Genomic DNA, 16,370 nt, shown 5'->3' with positions numbered 1-16,370 from the left:
TCACTGAAAGAATAAACGTTTTGTTTTCGAAATGATAGTTTCCGGATTTGATCATATTAATGGCTCGTATTTCTGTGTTTATTATAATTAAGTATATGATTTGATAGAGCAGTCTGACTGAGCGGTGGTAGGCAGCAGCAGGCTCGTAAGCATTCATTCAAACAGCAGCTCTTAGCAATGCTTGAAGCACAGCGCTGTTTATGACTTCAAGCTATTCAACTCCCGAGATTAGGCTGGCAATATTAAAGTGCCTATAAGAACATCCAATAGTCAAAGGTATATGAAACACAAATGGTATAGAGAGAAATGGTCCTATAATAACTACAACCTAAAACTTCTTAACTGGGAATATTGCAGACTCATGTCTAAAGGAACCACCAGCTTGCATATGTTCATGTTCTGAGCAAGGAACTTAAACGGTAGCTTTTTTACATGGCACATATTGCACTTTTACTTTCTTCTCCAACACTGTGTTTTTGCATTATTTAAACCAAATTTAACGTTTCATTATTTATTTGAGGCTTAATTGATTTTATTTATGTATTATATTAAGTTAAAATAAATGTTCATTTTTCATTCAGTATTGTTGTAATTGTCATATATTAATCGGTATCGGCTTTTTTGGTCCTCCAATAATTGGTATTGGCGTTGAAAAATCATAATCAGTCGACCACTAGCCCATGCATTGCATTTTTGTTTGCTATACGTGTTGGGGGATAATATTCACGAGGACATATTCTCTGTCTCATGATTCCGAGCATGAAACTGCACAGGAGATGTTAAGTGTGCTGCATGGCTATATTGACGAAAAACAGATTCCATATGGGATCGAATGGTTGGCTTTTGCACAGATGGGTCTTCATCTATGGCGGGCAGGCCGTGAATGTGCTTCCCTTTGCCACTGACAGCAACTGGTTGCAAAAGAGCTGAGCACATAACTCAGATATACTGCAGCAGTTAACTTTGATTGTAAACTACATCCACTGTGCGCATGCCTGTTCGCAAAGGTACACTCAACAAAAATATAAATGCAACAAGTAAAGTATTGGTCGCATGTTTCATGAGCTGAAATAAAATACATTTTTCATACGCACAAAAAGCTTATTTCTCTCACATTTTGTGCACCAATTTGTTTACGTCCCTGTTAGAGCGTTTCTCCTTTGCCAAGATAATCCATCCACCTGAGAGGTGTGGCATATCAAGAAGCTGATTAAACAGCATGATCATTACACAGGTGCACCAATTGGCATGCTGACTGGAGGAATGTCCACCAGAGCTATTGCCAGAGAATTGAATGTTCATTTCTCTACCATAAGCCGCCTCCAACTTCGTTTTAGAGAATTTGGCACTACGTCCAACCAGCCTCACAACCGCAGACCGCTTGTATGGTGGTGTGTGTGCGAGTGGTTTGCTGAGGTCAATGTTGCGAACAGAGTGGCAGTGGGGTTATGGTATGGGCAGGCATAAGCTACGTACAATGAACACAATTACATTTTATCTATGACAATTTGAATGCGCAGAAATAACGTGACGAGATTCTGATGCCCTTTTTTTTAAGGTATCTGTGACCAACAGGTGTATATCTGTATTCCCAGTCATGTGAAATCCATAGATTAGGCCCGAAATGTATATATTTCAGTTTACTGATTTCCTGATTTCAGTAAATCTTTGAAATAGTTGAATGTTGCATTTTATATTTTGGTTCAGTATATCTGGACATATGGAATCAGCTCATGACAATGATGAAATGTATTTATAAAGCCCTTCTTACATCAGCTGATATCTCAAAGTGTACAGAAACCCAGCTTAAAACCCCAAACGGCAAGCAATGCAGGTGTAGAAGCATGGTGGCTAGGAAAAACTCCCTAGAAAGGCCAGAACCTAGGAAGAAACCTAGAGAGGAACCAGGCTGTGAGGGGTGGCCAGTCCTCTTCTGGCTGTGCCGGGTGGAGATTATAACAGAACATGCAACAGGTCAGCACCTCAGGAGTAAATGTCAGTTGGCTTTTCATAGCTGATCATTCAGAGTACCTCTACCGCTCCTGCTGTCTCTAGAGAGTTGAAAACAGCAGGTCTGGGACAGGTAGCACGTCCGGTGAACAGGTCAGGATTCCATAGCCGCAGGCAGAACAGTTGATTATGGAGCAGTAGCACGGCCAGGTGGACTGGGGACAGCCATCAGGCTAGGTAGTCCTGAGGCATGGTCCTAGGACTGAGAGAGAGATGTAAAAATAAAACTGACTTTGTTGACTTTCTGTCTAATGAAAAGAAAATGTGTCTCCTTGCCTATGTAACAGACATATTTAGAAAACTGAACGCAAGCATACAAGGGAAATACAAAAACATTCTACAGATGAGTGACTGAATCAGTGGTTTCAGAGGAAATACTTATTATTGGTGAGAGTATTTCAAAAGCCAACCATGCCCCCTTCCCTCGACTGTGCATGTTTCTAACAGAAAACAGCATCTGTAAGTATCCCACACGAGTGATGACTAATCACCTCCAACGCTTGGAAGTGCACTTTGGGACCTACTTCCCAATCTGTTTGACTGTGAGCCTGGCTCAGTTGACATGCCGTTAAGTGAAATCGAACAGCTGCTGACGGATAGCCAGAGGCTACACTCCAACACTCAGACATCATTTACCAAGGAAGAATTTGTGTTTACTGAGTCCGCCAGATCAGAGGCAGTAGGGATGACCAGGAATATTCTGTTGATAAGTGTGTGAATTGGACCATTTTCCTGTCCTGCTAAGCTTTTGAAACGTAACGAGTACTTTTGGGTGTCTGGGGAAATGTATGGAGTACAGTATATTTTCCTTAGTAATGTAGTGAACTAAAAGTAAAAGTACTTTACACCACCGTGTGATGGTGAGTTGAGAAGGCAATCAGAAATACTGCTACAATGTTTTCAATTAACCACCATAGCCCCAAACAATAAAGTAAACATTGTCTGTTAATTAAATATATATTTTTTTTCATGATTGGGGTTGTGAGAATTTTCAGATAACAAAATGGGGTCGTAGGCAAAAAAGTTTGAGAACCCCTGGGCTAGAGGCTACAGCCAAAACAACTGAACTCAATGCTCTGGTTTGAATATGTTTTGTTTTTGCTGGCATTGACTGGCTTCTCTGTCTCTTTCTGTCTCTCTCAACCTGTTCTGTGGAATTGAGGTGAAACTGGCGCCAGCACCCCCATCTTCCCGTCCTGAATCTTGGCCCCGTCTCGCACCACTTTTTTACATTTTTTATTTCACCTTTATTTAACCAGTAAGGCCAGTCGAGAACAAGTTATCATTTACAACTGCGACCTGGCCAAGATAAAGCAAAGCAGTGCTGCACAAACAGAGTTACACATGGAATAAGCAAACGTACAGTCAATAACACAATAGAAAAATCTATATAAAGTGTTGTGCAAATGTAGTAAGATTAGGGAGGTAAGGCAATAAATAGGCCATAGTGGTGAAATAATTACAATTTAGCATTAGTGCTGGAGTGATGTGCAGAAGATGATGTGCAAGTAGAGATACTGTGGTGCAAAGGAGGGAGAAAAAAAAACGGGGATGAGGTAATTGGCTGTGTACAGGTGCAATGATCGGTAAGCTGCTCTGACAGCTGATGCTTAAAGTTAGAGAGGGAGATATACGTCTCCAGCTTCAATGATTTTTGCAATTTGTTCTAGTTATTGGCAGCAGAGAACTGGAAGAAAAGGTGGCCAAAGGAAGTGTTGGCTTTGGGGATGACCAGTGAAATATACCTGCTGGAGCGTGTGCTACCGGTGGGTGTTGCTATGGTGACCAGTGAGCTGAGAAGGCAGGGCTTTACCTAGGAAATACTTAGATGACCTGGAGCCAGTGGGTTTGGTGACGAATATGAAGCAAGGGCCAGCCAACGAGAGCATACAGGTCGCAGTGGTGGGTAGAATATGGGGCTTTGGTGACAAAACGGATGGCACTGTGATAGACGACATCCAATTTGCTGAGTAGAGTGTCACCGAAGTCAAGGATCGATAGGATAGTCAGTTTTACGAGGATATGTTTGGCAGCATAAGTGAAGGAGGCTTTGTTGCGAAATAGGAAGCCGATTCTAGATTTAATTTAGGATTGGAGATGCTTAATGTGAGTCTGGAAGAAGAGTTTACAGTCTAACCAGACACCTAGGTATTTGTTGTTATCCACATATTCTAAGTCAGAACCCTCCAGAGTGGTGATGCTAGTCGGGCGGGCAGGTGCAGGCAGCGATCTGTTGAAGAGCATGCATTTAGTTTTACTTCCATTTAAGAGCAGTTGGAGGCAACGGAAGGAGAATTGTATGGCATTGAAGCTCGTCTTGAGGTTAGTTAACAGTGTCCAAAGAAGGGCCAGAAGTATACAGAATGGTGTTGTCTGCGTAGAGGTGGATCAAAGAATCACCTGCAGCAAGAGCGACATCATTGATATATACAGAGAAAAGAGTCCGGACAACAGGCCCTCCGATTTGACACACTGAACTCTATCTGAGAAGTAGTTGTTGAACCAGGTGAGGCAGTCATTTGAGAAACCAAGGTTGTTGTGTCAGCCAATAAGAATGCGGTGATTGACCGAGTCGAAAGCCTTGGCCAGGTCGATGAAGATGGCTGCACAGTACCTTCTTTTATCGGTGGCGGTTATGATATTGTTTAGGACCTTGAGCGTGGCTGAGGTGCACCCATGACCAGCTCGGAAACCAGATTGCATAGGGGAGAAGCTACGGTGGGATTTGAAATGGTCGGTGATCTGTTTAACCTTTTAGGGACAAACGTTCCGCTAGCGGAACTCCTCACCAATATCTAATGGTAGAGTGTGGCGCAAAATACAAATACCTCAAAAATGCTATAACTTCAATTTCTCAAACATATGACTATTTTACACCATTTTAAAGACAAGACTCTCGTTAATAATCTAACCACATTGTCCGTTTTCAAAAAGGCTTTACAGTGAAAGCAAAACATTAGATTGTCAGGAGAGTACCCTGCCAAAAATAATCACACAGCCATTTTCAAAGCAAGCATATATGTCACAAAAACCAAAACCACAGCTAATTGCAGCACTAACCTTTGATCTTCATCAGATGACACTCCTAGGACATTATGTTATACAATACATGCATGTTTTGTTCAATCAAGTTCATATTTCTATCAAAAACCAGCTTTTTACATTAGCATGTGATGTTCAGAACTAGCATACCCACCGCAAACTTCCGGTGAATTTACTAAATTACTCATGATAAATGTTCACACAAAACATAACAATTATTTTAAGAATTTTAGATACAGAACTCCTTTATGTCAGATTTTAAAATAGCTTTTCGGTGAAAGCACATTTTGCAATATTCTGAGTACATAGCCCGGCCATCATGGCTAGCTAATTTGACACCCACCAAGTTTGTCCCTCACCAAACTCAGATTTACTATAAGAAAAATTGGATTACCTTTGCTGTTCTTCGTCAGAATGCACTCCCAGGACTTCTACTTCAACAACAAATGTTTTTTTGGTTCCAAATAATCCATAGTTATATTCAAATAGCTCCGTTTTGTTCGTGCGTTCTGGTCACAATCCGAAGGGTGACGCGCGAGCGCATTTCGTGACAAAAAAATTCTAAATATTCCATTACTGTACTTAGAAGCATGTCAAACGCTGTTTAAAATCAATTTTTATGCTATTTTTCTCGTAAAATAGCGATAATATTCCAACCGGGCGACGTTGTATTCATTCACTGTTCCCAGCCTGACCACTCACAAACAGAGCTGCTGTACTTTGCCCAGAGACTGCAGACACCCCATTACACTTTCTGGCGCCTTCTGAGAGCCAATGGAAGCCTTAGAAAATGTCACGTTACAGCACAGATGCTGTATTTTCAATAGAGATGCTACAGAAGGACGACAAATTGTCAGACAGGGCACTTCCTATATGGAATCTTCTCAGCTTTTGGCCTGCCATATGAGTTCTGTTATACTCACAGACACCATTAAAACAGTTTTAGAACTTTAGAGTGTTTTATATCCAAATCTACTAATTATATGCATATTCTAGTTTCTGGGCAAGAGTAGTAACCAGATTAAATCGGGTACGTTTTTTTTATCCGGCCGTGAAAATACTGACCCCTATCCCAAACAGGTTAACTTGGCTTTCGAAGACTTTAGAAAGGCAGGGTAGGATAGGGTAGGTTGATCTGTAACAGTTTGGCTCGAGTGTCTCCCCCATTTGAAGAGGGGGATGACCGCGGCAGCTTTCCAATCTTTAGGGATCTCAGACTATATGAGAGGTTGAACAGGCTAGTAATAGGGGTTGCAACAAGTGCGGCAGATCATTTTAGGGAGGGTCCAGATTGTCTTGCCCAGCTGATTTGTAGGGGTCCAGATTTTGCAGCTCTTTCAGAACATCCGCTATCTGGATTTGGGTGAAGGAGAAGTGGGCGAGGTTTGGGAAGTTGCTGTGGGGGGGTGCAGAGCTGTTGGCTGGGGTAGACAGGTGGAAAGCATGGCCAGCTGTAGAAAAATGCTTATTGAAATTCTCAATTATCGTAGATTTATCGGTGGTGATAGTGTTTCCTAGCCTCAGTGCAGTGGGCGTCTGGGAGGAGGTGCTCTTATTCTCCATTGACTTTAGAGTCCCAGATCTTTTTGGAGTTTGTGCTACAGGATGAAAATTTCTCTTAGGAAAGCAAAGGCTAGCTTTTTCAAACTGCATGTGTATATTGGTTCCAAACTTCCCTGAAAAGTTGGATATTGCGGGGGCTATTCAATGCTAATGCAGTACGCCACAGGATGTTTTTGTGCTGGTCAAGGGCAGTCAAGTCTGAAGTGAACCAAGGGCTATATCTGTTCTTAGTTCAACATTTTTGAATGGGGCATGCTTATTTAAGATGGTGAGGAAAGCACTTTTAAAGAATAACCAGGCATCCTCTACTGACGGAATGAGGTCAATATCCTTCCAGGATACCCGGGCCAGGTCGATTAGAAAGGCCTGCTCGCTGAAGTGTGTTAGGAAGCGTTTGACAGTGATGGAGGGGGGTCGTTTGACCGCGGACCCATTACGGACACAGGCAATGAGGCAGTGATCGCTGAGATCCTGGTTGAAGACAGCAGAGGTGTATTTAGAGGGCAGGTTGGTCCGGATGATATCTATGATATCCCGTGTTTACGAATTTAGGGTTGTACCTGGTAGGTTCCTTGATAATTTGTGTGAGATTGAGGCGATCTAGCTTAGATTGTAGGACGCCCGGTGTGTTAAGCATATCCCAGTTTAGGTCACCTAACAGTACAAACTCTGAAGATAAATAATTAATTCACATATGGTGTCCAGGGCACAGCTGGGGGCTGAGGGGGGTCTATATCAAGTGGCAACAGTGACACTTATTTCTGGAAAGGTGGATTTTTTTTTTTAAGTATAAGCTCGAACTATTTGGGCACAGACCTGGATAGTATGACAGAACTCTGCAGACTATCTCTGCGGTAGATTGCAACTCCACCCCCTTTGGCAGTTCTATCTTGGCGGAAAATGTTGTAGCTGGGATGGCCATTTTTGGTGGCTATCCTAAGCCAGGATTCATACATGGCTAGGACATCAGGGTTGGCGGAGTGTGCTAAAGCAGTGAATAAAACAAACTTAGGGAGGAGGCTTCTGATGAAAACATGCATGAAACCAAGGCTTTTACTGTTACAGAAGTCCACAAATGAGAGCGCCTGGGGAATAGGAGTGGAACTGGGGGGCTTCAGTGCCTGGGTTCACCTCTACATCACCTTGAGGAACAGAGGAGGAGTAGGATGAGGGTACGGCTAAAGGCTATAAGAACTGGTCGTCTAGTGCGTTGGGAGCAGTGAATAAAAGGAGCAGATTTCTGGGTGTGGTGGAATAGATTCAGGGCATAATGTACAGACAAGGGTATGGTAGAATGTGAGTACAGTGGAGGTATACCTAGGCGTTGAGTGACGATGAGCGGTTTCTTCTCTGGAGTCACCAGTTAAGACAGGTGAGGTCTCCACATGTGTGTGGGATGGGACAAAAGAGTTATCTAATGCATATTGAGTGGGACTGAGGGCTCTACAGGGAAATAAAACAATAAGAACTAGCCAAGATAGCAGTAGACAAGGCATATTGACAGAGAGAGGCATAAAGCAATCACAGGTCTTGATCAGGAGAGCTAAGACAACAACGTGTAAATGGCACAGTGGGTCAGTTAGGTACATACAGGAACTGAGGCTGAGGCCGACAGGTAAACAAAATGAGGTACCGTGTTATTGAAACTGTCCAGGGGGCATCAGCTATGTAGCCGAGTGATCATAGGGTCAAAAGAGCAGCAGTAGTTGAGTCAGGGTGCCGTTCAGTCGTCACTACTACGCTAGGCGAGCAGGGGACACAGCGTTCCTGAAAGCTAGCGGGCCGGGGATAGCAGATGGTTCTTCGGCGACATCATAACAGAATAGCCTGTTGAGACCACATCGGGCGATCATGTCGGCAGTCCAGTCGTGATGGATCGACAGGGCTCTGTGTCAACAATAAAGGGTCCAGGCCAATTGGCAAAAGATGTATTGTAGCCCTATAATTAGCTGGTATATGGGCCTAGCTCGAGGCTAGCTCATGCTTACTTCAAGACAGAGGCGTTAGCTAACAGTAGCCACTCGTTTGCAGCTAGCTAGCTGCGATGATCCGGTGTAATGATCCAGAGCGGCAGGAATCTGGTGATGTGGTAGAGAGGAGCAATCCGATATGCTCTGGGTTGATATCTCACTGTGCAGACTGGCAGGTATTGTCCGAGCTAAGGCTGGCTGGTGACCGAGCTAAAGGTGAAGACTGCTAGCCTTGGCTAACAAAGACTAGTAGCTAGTTAGCTGGCTAGCTTCAGATGGAGGTTCCAGTTATAAGGTCTAAAAAATAGCAGATCCGTACCACATTGGGTGAGGCGGGTTGCAGGAAAGTATATTTAGTTCGTAGATAGAAAGTGAGATTAAGATGTATATGAAAAAAGGCATCTATTTACACAGGATAAGACAAAGACAAACACACACGTCCTACTGCTACGCCATCTTGGAATGTATCTCTTGACTTGCTATGTCTTGTCTCCCAACCTCTATATTTTTGCCATCTCTCTCTACTAGTCTTTTATAACATTATTCTCTATCCTGTTTTTAGCATTATTTTATCTATTCCTACTATTTAGTCTGTCAAAACCGCTGAGCGTGGACAGAATTGTTATTTTACCTGAGGGCACGATATGCATTCTCTCTTCCTCTAGCTCTTTTTGAATCTGTCAAATTGCCAATTGAGTGAATTTGATCTGTTGCTTTCCACTTACCTTTCATCCCTCTTTCGCATGCCAGGGTGCCTGGTAAGAGTCAGAATAGAAGGGGGTGAGGGAGAGATGGAAGGGGGATGAAGTTGCAAATTGGCTCTGCCCTAAAGTGTGACCCATAAACTGGATTGGTGTGACCTCAGCAATATAACACAGATGACTGTAACAGATGTCTGGTGTTTTTATATAGAACTCAATGTGAACTGGTTGTGTAGGAACCTCATGCTATTCAAAGCTTCCTGGCTGGTTCCTTAGGTAGTGCATTTGATTGTCAGTCAACCATCAGCCTGCTGTGTCCTAAACATCGTCCTCTTGTGCAACGAGTGTGTGCAAGGACGACTCATCACCTAAGAATGGGTGGATATTTCACACCCAGTCTTCCTGGATCTGTTACATGATTTGCAACAGCAGGTGATGTTATCAGCTGGAGAGCAGTTATGAGTCATTGTTTCTGGGAGAGTAACCTAACCCTCTCCTCTCAAACGTGTGTTGTTTATTCTGCTCTTTAAATGCAGTTTCTATGGTAATTATGTGTTTACCATTGACTATGATGGGCTTATGTTTGTATTGAAACAGTTTTGAAACTTTCCCACTCAGTTCGATGTTGAACTCTTGTGTTAATACGTATTTGGCTGCTGCACTTATCAACTTACCTACATAAGAATTTCTGCCAGCGTGTACAACTCAACAGCCAATAAGAGTGGAATTCAGACCAGCCTTCAGCTTTAAGCCTCGCTCAGTCTGTACTGTGGTCTAGTAAGACACACACTCTGTACTCTAAGATGGCGCTGGAATGTAGAACCAACTAGCTCAAGCCTAGTTCATAGTCCTACAGGCTCTAGTTTTGTCCTGTCGAGTGCTGCAAGGAGAGACCTAGTTAAGCTGCAGCTGGCCCAAAACAGAGCGGCACGTCTTTTTCTTCATTGTAATCAGAGGGCTGATATAAATGCTATGCATGCCAGTCTCTCTTGGCTAAGAGTTGAGGAGAGACTGACTGCATCACTTCTTTTTATAAGAAACATTAATGTGTTCAATTCCAAATTGTTTGCATAGTCAACTTACACAGAGCTCTGACACACACTTACCCCACCAGACATGCCACCAGGGGTCTTTTCATAGTCCCCAAATCCAGAAATATTTTCAAGAAAGCATACAGTATTATATAGAGCTGTTATCACATGGAACTCCCTTCCATCTCATATTGCTCAAATAAACAGCAAATCTGGTTTAAAAAACCAGATAAAGCAACACCTCACAGCACAACGCCTCTCCTCTATTTGGCCAAGTTAGTTTGTGTATTTATTGATATGTAGGCTACGTGTTCCTTTTTTAAATTGATGTAGTTCTGTCTTTGATCTGTCCTTGTCTATTAATGTCATGTTTTGTGTGGACCCCAGGAAGAGTAGCTGATGCGTTCGCAACAGCTAATCGGGATCCTAATAAAATACCAACTTCTGTAACACTACTGTTGGAGACATACTGTAGAGTTAGTTAGGGCCTAGTCTATAGAGGAAATGTATCCCTTTTTTACGAATAGGGCAGCACATTCAGTAGGCCTATTTTATCATTTTCTTTCCCCATGCCTTCATTTTCTGTCTTGTAATACGTGTCATGCCACTCACTTCTCCCTCTCCAGATGATGAGGTGGACTTGCAGCAGAGTACGACAGGGAGCGAGGGGGGGAACTCATCAGGCGGAACCCCTCCCTCCAAACGCAAGGGCAAGTTCTCCAGCTTCGGCAATATGTTCAAGCCCTGGAAGTGGAGGAAGAAGAAGAGCAGTGAGACGTTTCTGGAAACCTCAATAGGTACATCCCCTTTAGAAGTAGTCAAATTGATGGATGGATTGTACATCACTGTAAGGACGTGTTGAAGTTTAACGTTTTCTTATATCTTGCTGATTCTGAACAAGACTGTGCTAGCCCGATGAGCTAAAGCCTAGACGTTACCTTTAAGAGAGCTTAAGTCTTCATCGTCTCAGACAAGGTTACTCATCAAGCCACCTCTGTTACGGGGAAATTAAACATATTTGTTTACTTTCAGTGTTGGAGAGGAAGATCTCAGTAAGGAGACCTCGTCAGGAGCTGATTGACAGAGGAGTGCTGAAAGAACTCCCAGAGAATGGTATGCAGACTAGTGCCCGTGTCCACAAAGCCTGTCAGTAGGAGTGCTGGTCTAGGATCAGGCCTTTTGATCATAATAAAAAAAGATTACATGGACAGATCCTAGATCAGCACACCTACTCATAGATGCTTTGTGGATACGGGCCCTGATCATAGTGGAGTAGACAAAGACCTACATAGATACTAGTAGCCTATAATTTATCAATGGGAAACAAAACTAATAGTAGGGTAACACTTTTAGAGAATGCTGAGTTGTAGAGAATATCTTTGCTGACCTCAAATTCCTTATCAGAATGTATTTCTGTGTGACAGAGGGCAACGATGTGAACCATTCCAAAGGTCCGGTGGTGAAGAATGGCCAGCCAGTACCTATGGATGTTGACCAGGTCTCAAAGTCAGGGATCAAGATGTCCCGGGGGGAGGCAGGCCCAGGGCTCAACCCCACCTGGCTACCCCAGGGAGAGGACCCACGGCGGGGCAGCGTCCCTTCAGACGACCCCCGGAGCAGGAGCCGGGTGCCCTCTGACGCCTCGCGCTCCAACCGAGCCCCACTGGACGTAGACTCACATGCCAGGCTATCGGCCATAGATCTGGAGAGACGGAGTAGAGTGCCGTCTGACGTGTCAGAGAGGAGAGGAGGGTCACTACCGAGGGGACCTGCTCCGGAGGAGGGGAGGCAACGGAAAGAGGATAAAGAGGACAAGAGAGAGGAGAGGAGAGACGGGAAAGAGGACAAGCGAGAGGAGAGGAGAGACGGGAAAGAGGACAAGCGAGAGGAGAGGAGAGACGGGAAGGAGGACAAGAGAGAGGAGAGGAGAGACGGGAAGGAGGACAAGAGAGAGGAGAGGAGAAACGGGAAGGAGGACAAGAGAGAGGAGAGGAGAGACGGGAAGGAGGACAAGAGAGAGGAGAGGAGAGACGGGAAGGAGGACAAGAGAGAGGAGAGGAGAAACGGGAAAGAGAACAAGAGAGAGGAGAGGAGAGATCCTCGTGATGAGAGGGAGGAGAGAGAAAGAAAGGATCGGTGGGAGAGGGAGGTGAGAGACAGGGAAGATCGGCGGGAGAGGGAGGAAAGCGACAACAGGGAAAAGAGAGACCGGAGAGAGGAGAGGGAAAGGAGGGACAGAGATGATCGAGAGGGGGAGAAGGAGGACAAGGAGAAGAGAGGAGAAAAATATGACAGAAGAGAGGGAAACGAGAGAAGAGATGATAGTGAGAAAAGAGACGACAGGAGAGACGTGAAGAGAGATGATCGAGAGAAGAGGGATGACAGGAGAGATGACCGGGAAAGAAAAGACGACCGGTACAAGATAATAATTTGTGAAAAGTCAGACGAAAGGAGAGATGATCGTGATCGCAGAGATGATGGGGAAAAAAGAGGGGAGGAGAGGGATAGGAGGAGGAGTCCTCCTAGGGCTGCTAAACCAGAGACCCTCTTGAGACCTATAGAAGAGGGTCATCCTGTGGTCAGACTTCACTCTGAGATGGAGCTAAGGCAGAGTCTCCAGAAGACCTCCTCAGAGGACCTCCGTAGCAGGGTCCGCCCTGCCTCTGAGGCTTACCGCGGGAGCACCCTGCCCAGGTACATGCCATCTGAGGAGACCAAAGTAGGGGAGACCCGCGGACGAGCAGGTAAAAAACAGCCTGTGACGTAAAATTCAATGCATTTACATGTACGTCTGAAGGTTGCTCTCAAGTTCCACCCAGTTTATTGGGCACTTTGCAAGTGCAGTGTGTTACTGTCTGCTAGTTGAGTGTCTAGGAGATTCGGTTATGTATATCTGGTAACTCTGTGAATCTCCTTGTTCTCACCCCTGTGAAGTGTGTATGGACCTGACCAGAATCCGTCTTTAGTTAATCTGTTAAAAAGCTGCTTATTGTCCAACGTTGAGTTGCAGCTTATCTCCGCTCTGTGTTCTATGTGCTTAGCACTGTACAGTAACAGTATGCTTGTTGTGGTTGCACTTTGAGCCCCGGGACCAGGGGAAATAGAAACTCCTTTTGTCCTCCTGACCTCTCTCTGTGTGTGTCCTGTTCCTGTCTGTAGAGTCCACTGGTGTCCGCTTCGCCCCTGGCCACACCCCAGATCCTGACTCCACCCGTGACTCCTCCCGTAGAGAGCCGCCTCCTACCAAACAGGCCATGCTCCCTCCTAAGAGCCACCCCACTATCACCACCTCCACGGAGCCTGTCCAGACCTCCACCCCACCCTCCTCCTCTATCTCCCCTGCTGTAGCGGTGGCCAAGCCCACCAGGACTGTCTCCCTGGTCATCAGTGATGACCCTCCTCCCACCCACTCCAACCCTATCCCCCCTGTACGGTCCATCCAGGTACCCCCCTCCTCCACCACGGGGGAATCGGCCACTCCTCCCCCCGTACCCCCCCATGCCAAGCAGCCACCTGTACCCCCACCCAAACCCACCAACCGCAACAGCAACCCTGCTCTGCTTGGTGAGTTTACCCTGCCTCTGCTTGGTGAGTTTACCCTGCCTCTGCTCCCTGTTTGTACTGCTGTTTCACTCCATAATGTACTGCGTTTAATTGTACTACGTGGGTTTATGGATGAGTTAAGTCCCGTACCCTTCAAGTAAAGTGTTACAATTATGTTTGACCTTTTTGAACCCAAAGCAATGAGACTGTTGTTTTTAAGTGTCTTTTTCTGTATAATGGTTAGTCTCGATGCGTACTGAAACGCAGGGTGTTGTTCTATACAGTACCTAGGCCTTTTCTCCTGGATTTGCTCAAATCCTGCGTCCTCTCGTCTGTCGTCCTCCTTTTGAAAAAGGTCAAAGGTAATCGAGGAGAGGGAATGTGGATGAAAATGCTCTTGTATGAAGTGACTCGCCTTCTCCACTCACTCGTCATCAGGCAAATTACGTTTACAGAGGTGGATCCCAAAATTAGTGCGAAGTGATAAAACAAATTAAGTTAGTTGTGCAAGACATTTTCAGTAGCATATTGTTTTTAAATGTTTGCATAATTTTCTCCTTCAAGAAAACAACAGCTGATTCAAAGGGGGTGTGACAGATTTCAAAACTCTGCCGCAAAGTGCTCCGGTAGGAGACACTTGTGCTTCCTCGCCAAAAGGAGGCTATCGAGGAGGGGAGAACCATCTTCCGTTTGCCTATTAGCAATTTGACACACTCCTCAACCACTCATCAGTTTCCGGCTCACTGAGAAGGGAGGGCGGAGGACAGACTTTTGCCCAAACGAGAAAAGGCCCTAGTCTGCATTTTCAGTGTACATCGAGACAGTCTCCAAAGAGAGGGGCAGGCAAGGGTTTGTCTTTGCCGCGTTTATGCAAGCACAACATACGCACACACATTGCCGCACTGGCACTCCTCCGACAGGCTGGGAGTGACTCCGGAGCGTCCAGTGCTCTGATTGGCTGCCTCAGTGTTCTGTGTCTTCTGACCCAGCATGCTGCAGCTGCCCTAGGTCGGAGCCCATCCCAACAGTCAATATAGTAACAGTTGTTGTGACGCAATTAGAAAATTCCTATGCCATTCTGAAGGTGTGGTCCTCATAGATGCGTTACTCCATTTCACACTCACTCAACATTCATACAGCGGACATCTGCTGAACATAAAGTTGTGTACTGCGGAAAGGATAGTATTCATCATTTGGATCTCCTCTCTGATAGGCTTTCAGAGTCTGTATTCTGATTGGCTGCTACAGTGACACACTGACACACACCTCACGGTTCAGTTCTTCCCACTCAGCAAGTCTTAAGTCCTGCAGCTGCTGTTATTTTCCCTCCATGCCTCCTGGCTAATCCCAGGGGTCAGTGGCTATATCATATACACACACAGTGTACAAAACATTAGGAACACCTGCTCTTTCCATGACATAGACTGACCAGGTGAATGCTATGATCCCTTATTGATGTCACATGTTAAATCCACTTCAATGAGTGTAAATCAAGGGGAGGAGACGGGTTAAGTAATGATGTTTAAGCTTTGGGACAATTGAGACATGGATTATGTATGTGTGCCATTGAGGGTGAATGGGCAAGACAACAGATTTAAGTGCCTTTTGAACAGGTTATGGTAGTAGGTGCCAGGGGAAATGGTTTTTGAGTGTGTCAAGAGCTGCAACACTGCAAGGTTTTTCACACTCAACAGTTTCCCGTGTGTATCAAGAATGGTCCACCACCCAAAGGATATCCAGCCAACTTGACACAACTGTGGGAAGTGTTGGAGTCAACATGGGCCAGTGTCCCTGTGGCATGCTTTCGACATTTTGCAGAGCCCAAGCCCCTACGAATTGAGGCTGTTCTGAGGGAAAAGGGGGGTGCAACTCAATATTAGGAAGGTGTTCCTAATGTTTTGTACACTCAGTGTATATAACCCTGTCATTGGTCATATTGCAAACATCCATTCTCTCTGTTGGAGAACAGTGGTTTATGTATCATCACAATATGTACATACAATAGGTCTACATCCTCACCAGACAATCATGTATTTATCTGTCAGCTTTCTATCCTTAGAGGCTAAATATTGGATTTAGTAAGATATTAGTTTAGATATTAATTGATCTGCCTAGCTGGGCAACAGTGACCAGTTATTCAGTGTCCCGCACCTTCAAGCAGCCTGCTGAAGGCCTTGACCTCCCTCATCTCTGTCAGTGTCCACATTGAACAGGGCCTCCAGGGTCCAAGGTCCCCTTCCTCATCACTACTGTACTAGCTGGAGAAGGCAGGGGGAGCTGAGCCTGTACCTTTCCCTGCCCACCTACCTCCACCGCCGACGGGCTGAACAAGCCTGCTCAGGTACCCTGTCCTGTGGGGCACAACCCAAGCCTGCCATGGTGTGACGCTGTCCTTCTGAATAACCATAACCGCTCCACACCACCAAGTCTAATGCCCAACCGGTGTCTATAACAACTGGATAACTGTTCCCCATTCTGCCCATGGTGTGAAGCACCACCAGCATAGATCG

The 16,370-nt window shown here is 45.2% G+C and overlaps 1 protein-coding gene across 16 annotated transcripts in view; it reads left to right on the top strand.

Moving 5' to 3' along the window:
* Positions 1 to 16,370, top strand: part of LOC106588626 (phosphatase and actin regulator 4B) — a 59,229-nt gene that overhangs the window by 31,921 nt on the left and 10,938 nt on the right. For 13 of the 16 annotated variants that reach the window (XM_082970096.1, XM_082970092.1, XM_082970097.1 and 10 more), the window contains 5 exons: positions 10,944 to 11,114; positions 11,350 to 11,430; positions 11,742 to 13,061; positions 13,477 to 13,905; positions 16,058 to 16,201. In XM_082970096.1, the coding sequence (XP_082826222.1) occupies positions 10,944 to 11,114; positions 11,350 to 11,430; positions 11,742 to 13,061; positions 13,477 to 13,905; positions 16,058 to 16,201 (2,145 nt within the window). The remainder of the gene's footprint in view (positions 1 to 10,943; positions 11,115 to 11,349; positions 11,431 to 11,741; positions 13,062 to 13,476; positions 13,906 to 16,057; positions 16,202 to 16,370) is intronic. The other 3 variants (XM_082970089.1, XM_082970102.1, XM_082970101.1) reach the window with 3 other exon arrangements.

This window comes from Salmo salar, chromosome 27 (assembly GCF_965601325.2).
Source record: "Salmo salar chromosome 27, fSalSal1, whole genome shotgun sequence".
In the NCBI taxonomy this organism is placed as follows: domain Eukaryota; kingdom Metazoa; phylum Chordata; class Actinopteri; order Salmoniformes; family Salmonidae; genus Salmo; species Salmo salar.
Note: the sequence above shows the minus strand (reverse complement) of the source record. Positions and strands in the feature narration are given on the sequence as shown.